The 22,170-nt window shown below is 43.8% G+C and overlaps 1 protein-coding gene across 1 annotated transcript in view; it reads right to left on the bottom strand.

The window, feature by feature from the left end:
- Positions 1-22,170, bottom strand: part of LOC121907556 — a 128,658-nt gene that overhangs the window by 25,375 nt on the left and 81,113 nt on the right. Inside the window, exon 16 of the mRNA XM_042427184.1 lies at positions 21,806-21,828. Coding sequence (XP_042283118.1) covers positions 21,806-21,828 — 23 coding nt within the window. The remainder of the gene's footprint in view (positions 1-21,805; positions 21,829-22,170) is intronic.

The following is a 22,170-nucleotide window of genomic DNA, read 5'->3' as shown; positions in this document are numbered from 1 at the left end:
TAAAACTGACAGATAGTTGCAGTTACTAGGAAACAAAATGCTGATTCATCATTAACCTGACTGATTCATGAGAATGTTCTGTAATCCAGGTCAAGATAAACTATATTATCCCAGACAGGGAAGTTCAGGTGGTCAAGGTGCAAAGAACAGTCATAAAAACAGATATGAATACAACTGTACAATATGCAGTCCCCCCTTCCATCCCCCTCACACATGTACTCTCACTCTCTCTCTCACACACACACACACACACACACACACACACACACATACACACACGTTCAAAATTAACAAATCATTTACTGTACACACTAATGTACACCTCCCAAAAGACATTGTTGCAGGACTCCTTAACCATAACTGTGACATTTCTGATTCTACGACTCCATTTTATCCAGTTATCTTCCTTCTCTCCTGCTTCAATTGTGTTTTTATAACTGTGTATTAAAGTAATGAGTAAATACACCTTTAAATTTGATGCTGCAGACCGACTTGGTTGGCAGGATTTCCTCATGTTTCTCACAATACTCTACAAGCAGGGCGATTTAAAGTTACATGACCTGCACAACCCCATCTCTCCTCCACTTTGTTGCCCCCCTGTTGCTCTCTCTCCTCCACCTTGTTGCCCTGCTGCTCTCTCTCCTCAACCTTGCTGCCCTGCTGAGTACACAGAGTACACAGTTACACTGACAACATGGCTGAACATTTAGACTATCTTGTCTAAAATATTTAGTTACAGAGTCAAAACACAGATGTATGGAGTGCTGCTTGGGTGTAGAAAGGTGTCCTTCTGGTGATCTCCAGTTTGGGGATCCTACTAGTTTAGAGTTATTGATAAGATCTGAGGCAGTCAAGAGGGTAATAAATTTAAAAAGCCTTTAATATTTATGGATACTTAGTCAGTTAAAAACATGCCTATGTGTTTCAGCTATTAAGGCCTTCATCAGGGCAAGTATAAAATGGTCGCCTTTAGGCTGCTTCCTATATATGTTGGCAGGTAATCACATGATCAGTATGGACAGGTAGTAGTCACATGATTAATGTAAACAGGTGAAGTCACATGACAGACACAGTTCAGCAGAGGAAACCACATATATCAAAGTATTCACATAATATCAAGGAATATCAAGGCAAAAAAACAGCAATTAACTGACAAAAGAAAATATATATAATCATCCAAATTTTGGGTTTCAGTCCACACAAGCAAGATGGCACATGACACAGAACCCAGATGCCTAAATCAATGACAATTACTGAAAAGGAGAGAAATCAAGTTCTTCATTTAAACCAGGGTATTGCGTAGCTTTCAATGTATATATCGAAAACAAATCTCTTTGTAAAAGCCTTTTTAAACTGTCTCCACCCCTTACTGAGTTTGATATATGGTCTATGCCCCTGTGGTCGGACTCTTTATAATGTAGAGCCATGGGGTGTTGGGGGTAGCCAGTTCTTATAGCATGTTTATGTTCAGCTAATCTTGCCTTCGGTTTGTGCTTTGTTCTCTCAGAATAAAAACAACCACATGGACACTCGAGTCTGTAAACCACATATGACGTATTGCAATTTATGTGTCATACTTACAACCTGATGTTATATCAGTAAAGTAGTTGGTATTGGTCATATTACCACAAGGATTGCAATTTCCACACTTATAGTTACCTGCTCTAATGCCTTACCAAGTTTTTTGATGTACAGCAGGGAGATGACTCTTCACAACTTATCATTAAGGGTTGGGGCTCTTCTGAAGCTGATGGTAGGGGCATCTGAATGAGCTTCTCTAAGAGAACTGTAACTTTTACATATGTCCTTGTTTCTTTTGATGATTTGTTGAATTATATTTTCTTCACTGCTATATTGTGTCACAAAGTAAACTTGATCTGAACACTATTGTTGTTTCTGTTTTTGGACAAGTAACTGTTCTCTAGTGAGACATTTTGCTTTTTTGTATTGCTGTATCTATAGCCTTGTCTTTATATCCTCTTTTCTGAAATCTTTGGCTCATGTCTTGAGCATTTCTTTCAAAATCCTCTTTTGAGTCACAGATGCATTTGAGTCTCTGAAACTGACCGAAGGGTATGTTATCTATCAACCAAGGAGGATGGAAACTGTGTGCCCTAAGGATGGTGTTATGGTCAGTTGATTATGGGGGGGAGGGAACAGCTGGTGAAGGACAGAAGAAGGACATCAACACGTCAGCATGGTGTAGGAGGACAACCGCTTGTTCTTTGATTGTGTTAACTAATCTTTGATTCTTAAGGAAAATAAGAGACAGACTCTCTGGATTCCTAAATTTGTAAGAGCTGACCCTCGGCCTGCAGAAATGACCTTTGTAACTATAAGTGGGGGTTGATCAGTGATGCTCAACAGACTCAGAAAGACCTCCTAAGAAACCATTTCAATAAGTTGAATTATGACACGAAAGCATGAACTGACCCTAAAGGCCACTTGGACTGGAGTAAAACAACTCCCACCTTAGAGGGAAGACAGATGCTTATCAACAAAGCTATAAAACTAACCCACATTCCTGGGGACTTTGTGAAGCCTCCCTACAAATCTGAGGCAAACCTGAGACTCGTGTAAATTAAATATCTGATCATTATGCAACTTATATCATGTTATTTGTCATGTAAATACAAGAAGAATGGTATAACTTTCATATATGTATGGCTATCTACTAAAGAGATATAGGATTTAGATTTTATTAACCTTTTATACTACATTTAACCATGCTGTCCTCTATTGAAAAGAGTTAAATTCCCTTATGTGAAGAGTTAATGAATGTTTGATAACCATGTATTTGTATTTTAAGTGTTTAACTTGTTATCCATTAACCTCATAGACAATCATATTTCAATAGTTAAATTAGAGTAGTTGTGTTGAAAGAATGAAGTTTTCTAAAATAATAGGAATGTAAAGATAATATTTGAAGGATTTGAGTTTAAAGTTTTCTCTTATTGTTAAACAATAGTCACATTGAATGTCATTCACATTATGAGGTAAGAGTTTAGCAACTTATATCTAAATATGTTTCTGAAAGTAATCTAATCACATAAGTGTTGCAGAACTTTATTTCCTTTCACTATAGTATTAAACTTTATTTCAATAGATGGTTTAAGATGTGTAGATAGTTTGAGAAAGGTGAATCAATGAAGATTGTATGCTTAAACATCATGAAGTGTTAATATGAAGGTTAATGTTTGTTATTAGAAGAACCGACATTATGAAATGTATATAAACTGCTCAACTGCTTCTTTAATGGTTTTACAAATATGATACAAGCTGACAGGACCATTATTAATCAGAAATATCATGAATATTTGGACATTATGACAGGAATGTGTTTACAGCTTAATGTGAAATAATAGGCAACAGTGACTTGAAGTATAAGTTTTGCATGTAAAACTCAGAATTAGTTTTCCCCAAATTCCTTTACTTCAGGAGGCGCAGGCTGCAGACCACCAGCCACACCTAAAGCCTCAAGAACAAAGAAATTGAATATTCATCAATAATTCGGCACAAACCCCTTTAGAACATCCCTAAAACTCCTCCCATCTTATTCTAACTTATAAAAACAGCCTCAAAGAGATTCCTCTTTGAGTTGGCCTCCAAGACCTCAAGAAAATTCTTAAGACATCTCTTTCATTTGTTTTTCAATCAAATGTATCCAAATTTAATCTTTTATTGCAACAAGTTAATGTTTTTCTTTTTTATTAGTAACATTAAGTCTTGTATTTCCATAAAGAGTAATAGAATTTGAAGTGAACACGTACAGTATATTATTTTGAAGTAGACACCACTGAAGATTTGAGCGTAGTCAGACTAAACTTTATTCGACACCTAACTCAAGTTATTACAAGCCAAATAAAGCCTGAACGTAAGCTCCCGAAGAAGAAGAAGAAGAAGAAGAAGAAGAAGAAGAAGAACGCTTGATACTGAACCTGCTCTCTGAGAGCAATACTGAAAACCAGAAGTGAAGACGGCCTAAAGACTCTTTCATAGCAGCCTGAAACGGCATTCAACGCCTCTGCATCCACTGAGATGCGCCACAGCCCACAGCTGATATGGGCTCTTTCACTGCAACACCGCTGGAGATGCTGCACCAACAATGCTGGACCTGCCAAGATGACACCTCTACCACGACGAGACACCCCAACAGTAAGGCACAATATGGTTTTGTGATCAAGGGTTGATGTTGAATAATGTTTAAGAGTTTATTTAGAGAAGTTGAATTAGCTTTCCCCTCAGCATTTCCCAGTACAACACGTTAAGCCTCGAGTCACGCACTTCAAGCCACTCTTGCTAAATAATTTTCTTTATGATTTTTATTATCATTATTAGGCCTTATTTATTTATTTATTTGACTTTCATTTTTGTTTATTATTTTCTGTATATTATCTATGCTTTATCATGTATCCTCAAGACGTTTAGCTATTTATAGATGTCTTTATCCTTAAAGACATTAGGCTGTTTCTTTGAGCTGCAGTAAACAGAGGTCACTGTTTGGGACAAGAACTTAAGATTGTGAGACTGATTCATTGATTAAATTGAACAAGTGTTAGTGCTCCCTCCTGGCACTAACAAATCCTAACCAGAAAGGAGGTGGTGCCCTAATGACGAGGTAATTCATTAACTAAGAATTCATACTACAACATTTATGGTGCCCCGTGTGAGGCCAAACAAACCAACTGTCCCCTGCTGTTCAAAGGTAAACAAACAATGTTAGCTAGGTAATAGGTAATATTAATACTTCAGGTCCAAGCTCCTCTTACTCTCCTACTTTGAATCATTTTCTGAACATAAACATGAACTCCAACAGCTTTGTGTGTTTCTGTATCTGCAGGGATTCCTCAAACGGTGGTGGTCACAAACATCGACGGGGCCTGTGCTGAAACTGAAAAGGATCTGAAGAACGTTTATAAGAGGAAGTACCTGAAGAAAAAGGTGAGTTTCTGTTAGGAACAAAAACCTGCTGAGATCAACACAGTCCACTAATCTGTTGAGTGAAATACTTTTTTCTTTTCTTTTTCTTTATTTAGATGACAGATTTCAGCACAGTAGTCAGTATCCCGATGAACTGCATCTTTCCTGTGAAGAACTACTATGAAGAAATTGATCTTGACAATGATATTGACACTCTGATCCTCAGCGCTCTGAAACATGTGATCGACTTTAGAGATGACTTCATTTAGAAAATGTAAACCTAGACACATGGAAAACATAGTTTAATTTTTCTTTAGTAATCTATAGGATGCACTTTTTGCTGATTTATTTCTCCCATTTCCTGTAATAATGAAGAGAAAATACACAAACAGGAGGCATAATATCAGACAGTAGTTAAGCAGAGAAGAGTCCATTACTTTCTTATATTAGGAATCTGTCATTGTCTCTTCTACAATATCCACTGAACCCTTTCATGTTTAAACTGAGCTGTAGCTGGTGGTGAGGGGTCAGCCACTAATCCCAGATGTCAATCACACATGTTGTAGCATCCTTGAGCAAAACACTGTGAATCCCAAATTGTTCCAAATGTATATAAATGGAAAAAATGTAATTCTCTTTGGACAAGAGTGTCTGCCAAATAAATGTATGTGTTTAGTTCTTTCTGTATCACTGGTACAGTTGGGCTTTGTTGATTCAAGTGCTGCTTACTGTTGTTCATATGAATAATGAGGCTGCTAAAAACCCCAAAACCAGCAGAAGGAGCAGCTCTGTGTAGAGCTGAATGCTGTCTGTCAGTCGGTCTTCATAGAAGAAGTTGATGCGAGTGAAAACGGGTGAGAAATGAAAGCGTGACCTTGCAGTCATAGCGGGGATGGGAGACAAGTTGTCATTTTGCGCAGTGGGGGGCGAGGAGGAGGAAATAGATGCAATAAAGTTTATCAGCTGGTAGAGAAGCCTGAAGCAGGATGGTGGATGATGGATCCAAGGAAGGGAGGTCGATGGGCCTTCTGTTTTCTCTTCCAACAGAGGAACACCATGGTGAGAAGATGGAAATCAGACTGCTTAAAGGATTTCACTGGTGATTTTCTATATTTTTCTTACTGTCAACAAATGTCATGTTTGGGTCCAAACCAACAATGAACTGGGGTCAGTTCCAGAGAGCAGGTTCAACAAACTCTGAGTCTAAACCTGAACTCTGAGTTGATGAACACGGAGATGGGAAGCAGCTGATCAGAGTCAGATCAATCAACTCTGAGTATGTTCGATAGTGAGTGATGAATGAAAAAAGCCATCATCAATGGAACATTAACATATAATCTCCAGTATTACAGGAATGATGTTCCATTAGTGAACCAATCACATCATGAATGAGAGAGATAATTATTCATTGATCCTACGTGTCTAAAGCTTCATACTGATTTTCTTAAGTTTAAACTCTAGATTACACATTATGTGCAATAAAGATTTCAGGTCAGGAGCTGCTCTAACAAGCTGACAAGGGCCCTGCAGTTTTCTGGGAGTTTTCTCAGATTTGTGGAGCATAAAAACTGAATGTTGCCTCTCCATCACCAGAGGGCACTAACAGGCTGGTTTTTACTCTGGAAAACATCTCAGACACCACAGATCTGCTTCACAACTAAAAACATTTAAATAAGAAGAAATTATTCTGTTCACTACAAACATCTGAGAATCTTTTTCTTTATTCAGCAATATGAAACCACTTTAAAGGTTCAAAAGCTTCACACCTTTTGGTATATTTCCAAACAGACAGAAAAACAAACAATAAAAACTTAACTCACAGAAAAAAACAATCTTTAGTGTGTTTTTATCATATTTCTGAGAAACATTTTATAAAATAAAATAAAGCGTTACCCCTTACTTCATTAATTAATAATAGGAAAGGAGAAGGGGAACAGGTGAGTCCTTTGGGAGCAATTCGCATGTGTCAGTAACTCAACTTTATCTCTGAGGAACACCCCCAACTCTGTGATGTCCAAATAAGGAAATGTGTGTCATGTAGCAGGTGGATGTGACTCCCCTTGTTGAGACCTGCTGCTGTGGAGAAGAGGACAAAGACTGGGATAGCGACGTAACCAACCTGTGCGCTCGTATTTAACATTTTTTTTTCTTCCAAAAAACAAATCATTTTTAAAATATTTGTATGAAACAAATATTTGTAAAAAAAAAACAACTCACTATTTGTGCTTTGCCGAATAACATATTTGTGTTCGGGCACACTCCTAGTACATAACAGACTAAGAAAGACAAATTACAGAAATATAGCATGAAGCAGGATGGAAAGTTATATTGAATTTATAACATATATGAAGAATGTGATCTGGAGAACGTCCAGGTGCTGGTTCCAGGACCTGAACCCCTGAGCCATCACCATGGAAGAGCACAGACTAAACATAATGTAATGATGCTGCTGCTTCACTGATTTCATTTGTGCTGTTGCTCCAAATGCAGCCGTTAAAACCACTAAAACTATCATGAACTACAGCTGTGTTTACTGAGTTTCTGTAACATTTTCTGTATTTGACTGACTGTTTGATTATTTCTTGGACATGTCAATAACCCGCTCACTGTCTCGTGGAAAAGAACGTGAACATCCAACACAACATTTGGAAACTTGTCAGACACAGCGGTCCTCCTAGTTGAATGCTCTGGTTTTCGGGTGTGATGCATCACCACCAGGATGACAGGTTTCTCATCTGAAGAGAGGAGAGGAGAGGAGAGAGGAATATGAGGAACATGTAGTGGAGGTTGTTTTCATCCTGGTTCATGTGAGGACAAGAACTCTTCTGAAAGGAAAAATGTTGATGGCGTGTCTAGATAGATAGTTTATGCATGTCATGCAAGTCTTGCAAGAGCCCAGAAAAAATGTTATGAGATGGAGTATATATCAGTGATAATCTGCTGCAGCTGTGTGATGTGATGATGATCACTGATTATCATGTGATCACGTCATGGTTGTGTTTAAATGCTTTACTGTTGCAAGAGTGAAAACACCAAGAGTAAAAGAGCTGCACAATAAGAACAGTTCTATAATGTTTCTCATGGCTGCCTCCACATCTGATTGAAGACAACATTTGATTGGACAGAAGACGATGATGACGTCACATCCCTGGAGGTCTGTGGTGGTTTCCACCGTTAGCTGTTTATTTTTCTTTATTTGCTCCAGTATGACTTCATGGGCACCAAAGTTTTTACCAGTAACGACCAAGAAGACTTTCACTGTGACTGAATTCCATGAAGTTGATGAGAAAAAATTCCTTGCTGAAAGAAAATTGTTAACATTTATACATTTACAAAATATAAAATTAAATCCATCAGTACTGTAAACTCACCTTGCTGAGAGAGCTTCAAAGATCTCTCCGCCTGAGATTTTTTTTAAATTTCCTAAAACAAAAATAATAAACTTTACTTTCTCAAACCTGCATCTTAAAATGTCACATGACACATTATCATATTATAAAATAGTTGGGGCTAACATATTAGCAAACATCCAGAAGACACATTGCAACATGTTGTTTCCACCTGATGAATCTCAGCCCAGTTCAGTTTCAGCTCTGTTTGGTCTCCACCTGACCCGCAACACTGGACCCCCCCAGGGCTGCTTCCTGAGCCCCCTGCTATACTGCCTTTACACACATGACTGCATTGCTACACACAGCTCCACCTCGATTATAAAGTTTGTGGATGACATGATGGTGGTGGGTCTCATCTCTAATAATGATGAGAGGGCCTACCTGGATGCCTGGTGCCAGACTAACCACCTCACTCTCAACAGGAGATGGTGAATTACACAAGGAGACAGGACAAACTATACTCCCCTCTCTGCATAAACAGATCCCCAGTGGAGAGAGTAAGCTCCCATAAAAACCTTGGAGTTCACCTCACTGAGGGCCTCACATTCAGCCAGCACACTCAGTTAATAGTAATAAAAAGCCAGGCAGCGTCTGCAGCACCTCAGACAACTTAGAAAACTCAAATCATCACCTGCTATTCTAAAAACCTTTTACACTGTGGCCATCCAGAGCATCACGCCTGGTACAATGCATGTACCCTGTGCCTTTGTAAATGACAATAGAGGCTACATGAACACACACAAAATCTTATTCAGTTGAATAAAATCAGTAATTAAAAGAAAATAGTAGATATGATAGTATATAGAAGTTTTTTAAAGTGTGACAAAGCAGACTTTCTTTATCTCAATAGCAACGGTGGCTGAGGATCATGGGTAATGTAGCGTTCTTCTATCCAAAACTGCCATAAAAATAGGATAACATAGGACTTCAGGCTGAAATACATTAATTTGAAAGTTGTGCTGATTGTCATGAAAAAATGGAAAATTCATGTTCATGTACACAAATCTAAAATTAAATTTGACGACTATTTCACGAATTACCGTGAGACTGGGTTGAACAGACACATTATAACATGTTGACTAACCTGTGTGTCTTTGCTCCATCATCACTGCTCTGTTGTCCTGATTCCTTCTTGTCTGATGACTCCTGCTCATCACCTGTGGACGCTGACGGGATGGAGCTACCTTCCTCTGAGGAAACAGCCGTCGTATTAGACAAACATTTGGATCAGGTTCATTCATTATAATATATTTTATTACAAATGTAAGTCCTCATCATCAAAAGCTCAAATGGATTTCTGTATTTCTGGTTCATACACTTGATTCTCTCTCACACATTAAAATGTAAATTAGCTGCCCATGACTACTGTTTGTGCTACAGTTTGCTTTAGACTGGTGGTATTAAAAGTTCTAAAGTTAATCATAGAGACAAAATCCACTGAGTGCCAGATTGAATTAAGCTTTTCCAGAGTTTTCTTGGCGCAGATGTGATGCATTATGCCTTAGACACATGATGTATTTATCAAAGTGAACAGTCCTTTCATCAAAGTGAAAAAGAGTGTCCGCTGTCCGTCTCCCTAGCAAACATGCCCATGCGGGCCCACTGTGGGTATGTGTGGGTTTACTGTGGGGAAGTGTGGGCAGGGCAAACCCACACCAATCCCACGTGGACCCCATGTGAGTAAACCTATGCAGGGCCTACAGCAGTCTTGCCCTTTTGGGCCCCCATCATGGTTTTCTGTGGGAAACCCATTGTGGGCTTGCCCACAGAATGCCCAAACAGGTCCCGCTGTGGGATAGCCCATGCAGAGCCCACAGCAGTTTTACTTCTTCAGGCCCCAATGAGGGTTTCCTGCAGGAAACCCACTGTGGGCTTGCCCACAGTATGCCCACACAGACCCCACAGAAACCCCCCACGGGCTCCCCTGCGGGATAGCCTCTGTAGGGCCCACAGCAGTTCTGCCCTTTGGGGGAAGCAGTTTTGCTTTGGACCCTGCACGGGGTTTGCCACCATGAGGGTTTCCCGTGTGATAGTTAATGTGGGCTTGCCCACAGAATGCTGACACAGGCCCCCTAGTGGTATAGTCCATAAGTGGCCAAAGGCAGTTAACCAAATGACTGTAATGTAAAATTTAAATCTGTGTTTGTGGTATGAAACATATTGGTTTTTGTCACTTTATTTGAAGAGAATTGATTGGCTGTAGTTCCTGTCACTGTTTGTTAAAAGTTTTTATCTGCTGAAGGCCTTTTGATTGTTTTTCTCACCCTAATCCCAGCAAACATGCCCCTTTGGGGGCTGTGTGGGGCCCCGCAGGGGCAGCCCACTGTGGGCCTCGTTACCAGCGTGAAATGCGGGCACACGGACATCCGCTGTCCGTCTCCCCAGCAAACATGCCCACGCGGGCCCACTGTGGGTATGTGTGGGTTTACTGTGGGGAAGTGTGGGCAGGGCAAACCCACACCAATCCCACGTGGACCCCATGTGGGTAAGCCTATGCGGGGCCCACAGCAGTTTTGCCCATTTAGGGCCCCTCTGTGGGCTTTCTGTGGGCAAGCCTACAGTTGGACTTGCCCACAAAAAACCCATATGGGCCCCCTGTGGGATAGTCCATGCAGGGCCTACAGCAGTCTTGCCCTTTTGGGCCCCCATCATGGGTTTCTGTAGGAAACCCACTGTGGGCTTGCCCACAGAAAGCCCACACAGGCTCCCCTGTGGGATAGCCCGGGCAGGGCCCACAGCAGTTTTGCCCTTTGGGGCCACCATGAGGGTTTCCCGTGTGATAGCTAATGTGGGCTTGCCCACAGAATGCCGACAGAGGCCCCACTGTGGGATAGTCCGTGCGGGGCCCAAGGCAGTTAACCAAAAGGTCTGGAATGTAAAATTTAAATCTGTGTTTGTGGTATGAAACATATCGGTTTTTGTCACTTTATTTGAAGAGAATTGATTGGCTGTAGTTCCTGTCACTGTTTGTTAAAAGTTTTTATCTGCTGAAGGCCTTTTGATTGTTTTTCTCACCCTAATCCCAGCAACATACCCCTTTGGGGGCTGTGTGGGGTGACTTAAGGAAGAAAAATGAGCCCCGCAGGGGCAGCCCACTGTGGGCCTCGTTACCGGTGTGAAATGCGGGGCACATGTGGGCCCCACACTATGGGGCCCAGGTGGTGCCCCAGTGGGACAGCCCACACCCAGCCCAAAGTGTAGGCTGAGTGTGGGCCCCACTGAGGCCCACTGTGGGCCCGCAACATGCCCCAGTGGGCCCAGGTGGGCTGTGTGGGCCCCACTCGGGACCACTGTGGGCCCCATAGTGTGGGGCCCACTCGTGCCCCGCATTTCACACCAGTAACGGAGCCCGCAGTGGGCTGCCCCTGCGGGGCTCATTTTATTCTCACAGCGGCCCCGCATGGGTCCCAAAGGGGTATGTTTGCTGGGTGAGAGCATGACGTTAGGAGAACTCTGAGACGGACCAACAACAGGAAGGCAGCTGGCCCAGATGGCATCTCAAGGATTCAAGGATTCAAGGAAGTTCATTGCCATTCCAGAGCATGTTGGTACATGAAAGGGAAGGAAATGAGGCACTCAGGTCCAGGTCCCTCATGACTAAAGAAGTCCTCCGTAGTCCCTGTCCCAAAGACTTCCAGACCCTCCTGCCTAAATCATTACTGCCCTGTAGCCCTGACCTCCCTCATTATGAAGTGCTTTGAGAGACTCATGAAAGACGTCATCTGCTCCTCTCTCCCTGCATCCCTTGACCCCCTCCAATTCCCCTCAGGCTGGACTCTAAGCTCAGGGATTGTAGTCTCAACACTGCAGCTGGGTCCTGAAATTCCTGACTGGCTGCCCCCAGGTGGTGAGGGTGGGCAGGTTCACCTAAGGCAGCCTGACCCTCAACACTGGCCCCCCCCCCCCCCCCCAAGGCTGCTTCTTGAGCCCCTTGCTATACTGCCTTTACACACATGACTGCATTGCTACACACAGTTCCACCTCCATTATATAGTCTGCTGATAACAAGTGTCATCTCTAATAATGATGAGAAGGCCTACCTGGATGACGTGGAGAACTTGTATCCTGTGCATGTTCAGGATTCTGAGGGTCTTTCTGTGAGGGCGTGTCAGCCTGTGGAGAGACAGGAGGTGGTTACAGGGCGGTTAAAACCACAGTCTGTATATAACGATGGACGACGTGTCTCCACTTCCAGCTGCCATGCAAAATGAAGCCAAAATATTGTATTATAAGGAGTTGCCATCTTGAGTTGCTCTGGGAGTTTTTCTGTGATTACTGCTGTAAAAAATGTTTGATTTTGCAGCAGCTTCTCTCAAAAATTTCGACACAATTTGCGATGTTACGATGCTACAGTGACAGTGAATCAACCATCTGTCATTTATTAGTAAAGCAGTAGTTACAGCTGACAGCAGTCACTCCTCCAGCAGAGAGGTCATGTGACGCCCACACTCTGCTGTGGTCAGATGACGAGGGAATAGTCTAAACTCTGATCGGCTGAGTGATTACACATTATTCAAAGATCTCTACAGCTGCAGAGAGTGAAGCTTGTGTGGTTTCTCACATGTGAACAGACACATTATAACATGTTGACTAACCTGTGTCTTTGCTCCATCATCACTGCTCTGTTGTCCTGAATCCTTCTTGTCTGATGACTCCTGCTTATCACCTGTGGACGCTGACGGGATGGAGTTACCTTCCTCTGAGGAAACAGCCGTCGTATTAGACAAACATTTGGATCAGGTTCATTCATTATAATATATTTTATTTACACTGGAAGTCCTCATCAGCAAAAGGTCAAATGGATTTCTGTATTTCTGGTTCATACAATGATTCTCTCTCACACATTAAAATGTAAATCAGCTGCCCATGACTACTGTTTGTGCTACAGTTTGCTTTAGACTGGTGGTATTGAAAGTTCTAAAGTTAATCATAGAGACAAAATACACTGAGTGCCAGATTGAATTAAGCTTTTCCAGAGTTTTCTTGGCGCAGATGTGATGCATTATGCCTTAGACACATGCTGTATTTATCAAAGTGAACACTCCTTTCATCAAAGTGAAAAAGAGTGTCCGCTGTCCGTCTCCCCAGCAAACATGCCCACACGGGCCCACTGTGGGTATGTGTGGGTTTACTGTGGGGAAGTGTGGGCAGGGCAAACCCACACCAATCCCACGTGGACCCCATGTGGGTAAGCCTATGCGGGGCCCACAGCAGTTTTGCCCATTTGGGGCCCCTCTGTGGGCTTTCTGTGGGCAAGCCTACAGTTGGACTTGTCCACAAAAAACCTGTATGGGCCCCCTGTGGGATAGTCCATGCAGGGCCTACAGCAGTCTTGCCCTTTTGGGCCCCCATCATGGGTTTCTGTGGGAAACCCACTGTGGGCTTGCCCACAGAAAGCCCACACAGGCTCCCCTGTGGGATAGCCCAGGCAGGGCCCACAGCAGTTTTGCCCTTTGGGGCCACCATGAGGGTTTCCCGTGTGATAGCTAATGTGGGCTTGCCCACAGAATGCCGACAGAGGCCCCACTGTGGGATAGTCCGTGCGGGGCCCAAGGGAGTTAACCAAAAGGTCTGGAATGTAAAATTTAAATCTGTGTTTGTGGTATGAAACATATCGGTTTTTGTCACTTTATTTGAAGAGAATTGATTGGCTGTAGTTCCTGTCACTGTTTGGCCCTATGCAGGGCCTACAGCAGTCTTGCCCTTTTGGGCCCCCATCATGGTTTCTGTGGGAAACCCATTGTGGGCTTGCCCACAGAATGCCAAAACAGGTCCCGCTGTGGGATAGCCCATGCAGAACCCACAGCAGTTTTACTTCTTCAGGCCCCAATGAGGGTTTTCTGCAGGAAACCCACTGTGGGCTTGCCCACAGAATGCCCACACAGACCCCCCTGTGGGATAGCCCATGAAGGGGCCCAAAGCAGTTTTGCACATTTGGGAACCAGTGGGAGTTTTCCGCAGGGGCAGCCCACTGTGGGCCTCGTTACCGGTGTGAAATGCGGGGCACATGTGGGCCCCACACTATGGGGCCCAGGTGGTGCCCCAGTGGGACAGCCCACACCCAGCCCAAAGTGTAGGCTGAGTGTGGGCCCCACTGAGGCCCACTGTGGGCCCGCAACCTGCCCCAGTGGGCCCAGGTGGGCTGTGTGGGCCCCACTCGGGACCACTGTGGGCCCCATAGTGTGGGGCCCACTCGTGCCCCGCATTTCACACCAGTAACGGAGCCCGCAGTGGGCTGCCCCTGCGGGGCTCATTTTATTCTCACAGCGGCCCCGCATGGGTCCCAAAGGGGTATGTTTGCTGGGTCAGAGCATGACGTTAGGAGAACTCTGAGACGGACCAACAACAGGAAGGCAGCTGGCCCAGATGGCATCTCAAGGATTCAAGGATTCAAGGAAGTTCATTGTCATTCCAGAGCATGTTGGTACATGAAAGGGAAGGAAATGAGGCACTCAGGTCCAGGTCCCTCATGACTAAAGAAGTCCTCCGTAGTCCCTGTCCCAAAGACTTCCAGACCCTCCTGCCTAAATCATTACTGCCCTGTAGCCCTGACCTCCCTCATTATGAAGTGCTTTGAGAGACTCATGAAAGACGTCATCTGCTCCTCTCTCCCTGCATCCCTTGACCCCCTCCAATTCCCCTCAGGCTGGACTCTAAGCTCAGGGATTGTAGTCTCAACACTGCAGCTGGGTCCTGGAATTCCTGACTGGCTGCCCCCAGGTGGTGAGGGTGGGCAGGTTCACCTAAGGCAGCCTGACCCTCAACACTGGACCCCCCCCCCCCCCCAAGACTGCTTCTTGAGCCCCTTGCTATACTGCCTTTACACACATGACTGCATTGCTACACACAGTTCCACCTCCATTATATAGTCTGCTGATAACATGGTGTCATCTCTAATAATGATGAGAAGGCCTACCTGGATGACGTGGAGAACTTGTATCCTGTGCATGTTCAGGATTCTGAGGGTCTTTCTGTGAGGACGTGTCAGCCTGTGGAGAGACAGGAGGTGGTTACAGGACGGTTAAAACCACAGTCTGTATATAACGATGGACGACGTTTCTCCACTTCCAGCTGCCATGCAAAATGAAGCCAAAATATTGTATTATAAGGAGTTGCCATCTTGAGTTGCTCTGGGAGTTTTTCTGTGATTACTGCTGTAAAAAATGTTTGATTTTGCAGCAGCTTCTCTCATAAATTTTGACACAATTTGCGATGTTACGATGCTACAGTGACAGTGAATCAACCATCTGTCATTTATTAGTAAAGCAGTAGTTACAGCTGACAGCAGTCACTCCTCCAGCAGAGAGGTCATGTGACGCCCACACTCTGCTGTGGTCAGATGACGAGGGAATAGTCTAAACTCTGATCGGCTGAGTGATTACACATTATTCAAAGATCTCTACAGCTGCAGAGAGTGAAGCTTGTGTGGTTTCTCACATGTGAACAGACACATTATAACATGTTGACTAACCTGTGTCTTTGCTCCATCATCACTGCTCTGTTGTCCTGAATCCTTCTTGTCTGATGACTCCTGCTTATCACCTGTGGACGCTGACGGGATGGAGTTACCTTCCTCTGAGGAAACAGCCGTCGTATTAGACAAACATTTGGATCAGGTTCATTCATTATAATATATTTTATTTACACTGGAAGTCCTCATCAGCAAAAGGTCAAATGGATTTCTGTATTTCTGGTTCATACAATGATTCTCTCTCACACATTAAAATGTAAAGCAGTTGCCCATGACTACTGTTTGTGCTACAGTTTGCTTTAGACTGGTGGTATTAAAAGTTCTAAAGTTAATCATAGAGACAAAATACACTGAGTGCCAGATTGAATTAAGCTTTTCCAGAGTTTTCTTGGCGCAGATGTGATGCATTATGCCTTAGACACATGCTGTATTTATCAAAGTGAACACTCCTTTCATCAAAGTGAAAAAGAGTGTCCGCTGTCCGTCTCCCCAGCAAACATGCCCACACGGGCCCACTGTGGGTATGTGTGGGTTTACTGTGGGGAAGTGTGGGCAGGGCAAACCCACACCAATCCCACGTGGACCCCATGTGGGTAAGCCTATGCGGGGCCCACAGCAGTTTTGCCCATTTGGGGCCCCTCTGTGGGCTTTCTGTGGGCAAGCCTACAGTTGGACTTTCCCACAAAAAACCCGTATGGGCCCCCTGTGGGATAGTCCATGCAGGGCCTACAGCAGTCTTGCTCTTTTGGGCCCCCATCATGGGTTTCTGTGGGAAACCCACTGTGGGCTTGCCCACAGAAAGCCCACACAGGCTCCCCTGTGGGATAGTCCGTGCGGGGCCCAAGGCAGTTAACCAAAAGGTCTGGAATGTAAAATTTAAATCTGTGTTTGTGGTATGAAACATATCGGTTTTTGTCACTTTATTTGAAGAGAATTGATTGGCTGTAGTTCCTGTCACTGTTTGTTAAAAGTTTTTATCTGCTGAAGGCCTTTTGATTGTTTTTCTCACCCTAATCCCAGCAACATACCCCTTTGGGGGCTGTGTGGGGTGACTTAAGGAAGAAAAATGAGCCCCGCAGGGGCAGCCCACTGTGGGCCTCTTTACCGGTGTGAAATGCGGGGCACATGTGGGCCCCACACTATGGGGCCCAGGTGGTGCCCCAGTGGGACAGCCCACACCCAGCCCAAAGTGTAGGCTGAGTGTGGGCCCCACTGAGGCCCACTGTGGGCCCGCAACGTGCCCCAGTGGGCCCAGGTGGGCTGTGTGGGCCCCACACGGGACCACTGTGGGCCCCATAGTGTGGGGCCCACTCGTGCCCCGCATTTCACACCAGTAACGGAGCCCGCAGTGGGCTGCCCCTGCGGGGCTCATTTTATTCTCACAGCGGCCCCACATGGACCCTAAAGGGGTATGTTTGCTGGGTCAGAGCATGATGTTAGGAGAGCTCTGAGACGGACCAACAACAGGAAGGCAGCTGGCCCAGATGGCATCTCAAGGATTCAAGGATTCAAGGAAGTTCATTGTCATTCCAGAGCATGTTGGTACATGAAAGGGAAGGAAATGAGGCACTCAGGTCCAGGTCCCTCATGACTAAAGAAGTCCTCCGTAGTCCCTGTCCCAAAGACTTCCAGACCCTCCTGCCTAAATCATTACTGCCCTGTAGCCCTGCCCTCCCTCATTATGAAGTGCTTTGAGAGACTCATGAAAGACGTCATCTGCTCCTCTCTCCCTGCATCCCTTGACCCCCTCCAATTCCCCTCAGGCTGGACTCTAAGCTCAGGGATTGTAGTCTCAACACTGCAGCTGGGTCCTGGAATTCCTGACTGGCTGCCCCCAGGTGGTGAGGGTGGGCAGGTTCACCTAAGGCAGCCTGACCCTCAACACTGGACCCCCCCCCCCCCCAAGACTGCTTCTTGAGCCCCTTGCTATACTGCCTTTACACACATGACTGCATTGCTACACACAGTTCCACCTCCATTATATAGTCTGCTGATAACAAGTGTCATCTCTAATAATGATGAGAAGGCCTACCTGGATGACGTGGAGAACTTGTATCCTGTGCATGTTCAGGATTCTGAGGGTCTTTCTGTGAGGACGTGTCAGCCTGTGGAGAGACAGGAGGTGGTTACAGGGCGGTTAAAACCACAGTCTGTATATAACGATGGACGACGTGTCTCCACTTCCAGCTGCCATGCAAAATGAAGCCAAAATATTGTATTATAAGGAGTTGCCATCTTGAGTTGCTCTGGGAGTTTTTCTGTGATTACTGCTGTAAAAAATGTTTGATTTTGCAGCAGCTTCTCTCAAAAATTTCGACACAATTTGCGATGTTACGATGCTACAGTGACAGTGAATCAACCATCTGTCATTTATTAGTAAAGCAGTAGTTACAGCTGACAGCAGTCACTCCTCCAGCAGAGAGGTCATGTGACGCCCACACTCTGCTGTGGTCAGATGACGAGGGAATAGTCTAAATTCTGATCGGCTGAGTGATTACACATTATTCAAAGATCTCTACAGCTGCAGAGAGTGAAGCTTGTGTGGTTTCTCACATGTGAACAGACACATTATAACATGTTGACTAACCTGTGTCTTTGCTCCATCAACACTGCTCTGTTGTCCTGAATCCTTCTTGTCTGATGACTCCTGCTTATCACCTGTGGACGCTGACGGGATGGAGTTACCTTCCTCTGAGGAAACAGCCGTCGTATTAGACAAACATTTGGATCAGGTTCATTCATTATAATATATTTTATTTACACTGGAAGTCCTCATCAGCAAAAGGTCAAATGGATTTCTGTATTTCTGGTTCATACAATGATTCTCTCTCACACATTAAAATGTAAATCAGCTGCCCATGACTACTGTTTGTGCTACAGTTTGCTTTAGACTGGTGGTATTAAAAGTTCTAAAGTTAATCATAGAGACAAAATACACTGAGTGCCAGATTGAATTAAGCTTTTCCAGAGTTTTCTTGGCGCAGATGTGATGCATTATGCCTTAGACACATGCTGTATTTATCAAAGTGAACACTCCTTTCATCAAAGTGAAAAAGAGTGTCCGCTGTCCGTCTCCCCAGCAAACATGCCCACGCGGGCCCACTGTGGGTATGTGTGGGTTTACTGTGGGGAAGTGTGGGCAGGGCAAACCCACACCAATCCCACGTGGATCCCATGTGAGTAAGCCTATGCAGGGCCTACAGCAATCTTGCCCTTTGGGGCCCCTCTGTGGGCTTTCTGTGGGCAAGCCCACCGCTGGACTTACCCACAGAAAACCCACATGGGCCCCCTGTGGGATAGCCTGGGCAGGGCCTACAGCAGTCTTGCCCTTTTGGGCCCCCATCATGGTTTTCTGTGGGAAACCCACTGTGGGCTTGCCCACAGAATGCCCACACAGACTCCCTCTGCGGGATAGTCCGTGCGGGGCCCAAGGCAGTTAACCAAAAGGACTGGAATGTAAAATTTAAATCTGTTTGTGGTATGAAACATATTGGTTTTTGTCACTTTATTTGAAGAGAATTGATTGGCTATAGTTCCTGTTACTGTTTGTTAAAAGTTTTTATCTGCTGAAGGCCTTTTGATTGTTTTTCTCACCCTAATCCCAGCAACATGCCCCTTTGGGGGCTGTGTGGGGTGACTGAAGGAAGATAAATGAAGATAAATGCCCACCGCAGGGGCAACCCACTGTGGGCCCCGTTACCGGCGTGAAATGCGGGGCACATGTGGGCCCCACACTATGGGGCCCAGGTGGTGCCCCAGTGGAACAGCCCACCCTCAACACTGAACCCCTCCCCCCAAGGATGCATCTTGAGCCCCCTGCTGTACTGCCTTTACACACATGACTGCATTGCTACACACAGTTCCACCTCCATAATAAAGTCTGCTGATAACATGGTGTCATCTCTAATAATGATGAGAAGGCCTACCTGGATGACGTGGAGAACTTGTATCCAGTTTATGTTCAGGATGCTGAAAGTCTGTCTGTGAGGCCTTGTCAGCCTGTGGAGAGACAGGAGGTAGAGACAGGGTGGTTAAAACCATAGTCTGTATATAAAGATGGACGACGTGTCTCCACTTCCAGCTGCTATGCAAAATGAAGCCAATGTATTGCATTATCAAGAGCTGCCATCTTGTGTCTCTCCAGGATTTCGCAGAGGTTTTTTGTGATTATTGTGGCAAAAAAGTTGAATTTGCAGCAGCTTTTCGTTAAGTTTCCGAAAACAATTAGTGATGTTTTATGTCTCTTTTTGCAGTAAAATTGCAAGAATTGGGAAAAATTGCAAGCAAAGTAAAATAATGTGTTTTAATTAAATTGCTACCAGTGAAGAGTCATATGTAATGACTTCCTTGGATAAAAAGCATCCTGCATATCACAGAAACAACTATATTTCAGCTCTAATGTTTAATGTATTTTCTGAACATGAGAACCATGAGGACTCAAAGTTCTATAAAAAAGAAAGTACTGTACTTGAGTTCCATTTATAACCTTTATTAAATAAACTTTCAGCTCAACATCAGCAGCAAATAAAATCTGTCAATAATACCGTTAAAATAAATCCATCAACATAAAATTAAAGTTTGATGTTTATGTTTGAGGTAGATTATGTCCATCTCTGCTGTCTGATTAACATCAGCTTGTATTCTTCTGACTCACAGAATCAAACCTCATTTGGGAACATTTGGGAATTGTTTTGCTTGTCTATGGCATCATTTTTGTTGGCAGGTGAGATTTGTCCATCTTCCACATGAATGCACCTGAATCCTTGCTGAACACTGCGATGACGTAAGTTACCACCACACCAAACGCCACAATTGGTCCAAATCACAAGTGTCTGTTGATTTGGACATTTCATGAAGAACGCTGCTGTAATTTAGCAAAAGTGCTAAAAGCTCTTGCAAATATTGCAGAGATTTCTTTAATTTGCATTTATTTTTAATTTCCTGGAGGGAGTGCATCTTGCTTGTGTGACATCATTTGCAATTCTATACAGTAGAGTCTGGGGGGGCGGTGTGACAGCCCGCCGGACACACCCCCTCAACTTGACTATCAGTCCTGCCAATGAGAGCCAAGTGAACCCAGCAGCTGAGATGGAGGTAAACCAGCCAAAACCAGCTGGTAACCAGCAGCTACAGCAGGCAGTGAATCACAGAGGAACAGGTTCATTAGCGTCTTCCATCAGAAAGTGCTGCTGTCAATCACAGCTGTCAATCATGACGTTACACCCCCTTTTTATATCATCAAATAACTCATTGAAAACAAACTTAGCAGAAAAAAATGAGCACTTAAACAAACATCAGTGTTATAAGAACGAACCTAAAATGACAGAAACCATCTTGGGGATTAATGTATTTGTAGTGCAATTTGATTTTTTAGTTTTCCCCACATATCATCCAAATAGAGGCGTTAAACAATCCTTAAAACTTTTAAGGTCTCCAACTAAAAGCTGTATCAGCCACAGACCAGTTTTGTTTCTGTGACTCACAGAAACTCGTCCACATCACCTAATGTTACCGCTACGTGGGGCAAACATGCACAGAAAGAATATATTTATTCCAGCCAGAGAGAAATGATCAGATTAAATGTTTGCATGGTTATTAGGTGCTCATATATTCCTATTGAATGGATTATCAAAGGTTTACACCACCCTTCTCAACCCGAAAATTCCTTCTGATCTGGTGGTTACATGAGGCATTTTTATTCTGATTATTAGTGGAATATTAGAGTCCATGTAAACGCAGCTATGGACAGCAAAGGTTGTGAAAGAATAAGAGCCCATCAGGTGAGGACATTTAAATAAAATGTCTTAAAATTAACAACAAAGCTAAATAATTAAAAGCTGTGGCTGAAAGTAAACCAGCAGTGAGGTAAAATCCACAAAAACAGAAGCATCTACATGCTTCAAGTAGTTGTAAATAGTTCTTGTTCTCAGCAGAGCAGACAGGACCACAGCTCCCACAGCTCCCAGTAGAGTTTCAGTGTTCAGGACTGAGGAGAGTAGAGCATTAAAGTGTGTTCACTCACCTGTGAGCCAGTTCCAGCATCACCTGAGGATGGAAACAAGTGAGATGTTGTCAGTGATGGAAGAAGTATTCAGATACTTTACTGCAGTAAACAGTGATACAAAAATACTCCATTACAAGTAAAAGTCCTACTACAGTAAAAGTACATAAGTATTATGAGCTTGATGTAGTTAAAGTATTGCAGTAAAAGTACATAAGTATTATGAGCTTGATGTAGTTAAAGTATTGCAGTAAAAGTACATAAGTATTATGAGCTTGATGTAGTTAAAGTATTGCAGTAAAAGTACATAAGTATTATGAGCTTGATGTAGTTAAAGTATTGCAGTAAAAGTAGTGGTTTGGTCCCTCTGACTGATAGATTATTAT

This window comes from Thunnus maccoyii, chromosome 11 (genome assembly GCF_910596095.1).
Source record: "Thunnus maccoyii chromosome 11, fThuMac1.1, whole genome shotgun sequence".
In the NCBI taxonomy this organism is placed as follows: domain Eukaryota; kingdom Metazoa; phylum Chordata; class Actinopteri; order Scombriformes; family Scombridae; genus Thunnus; species Thunnus maccoyii.
The sequence above is the reverse complement of the archived record's forward strand: the minus strand, read 5'-3'. Positions and strand labels throughout refer to the sequence as shown.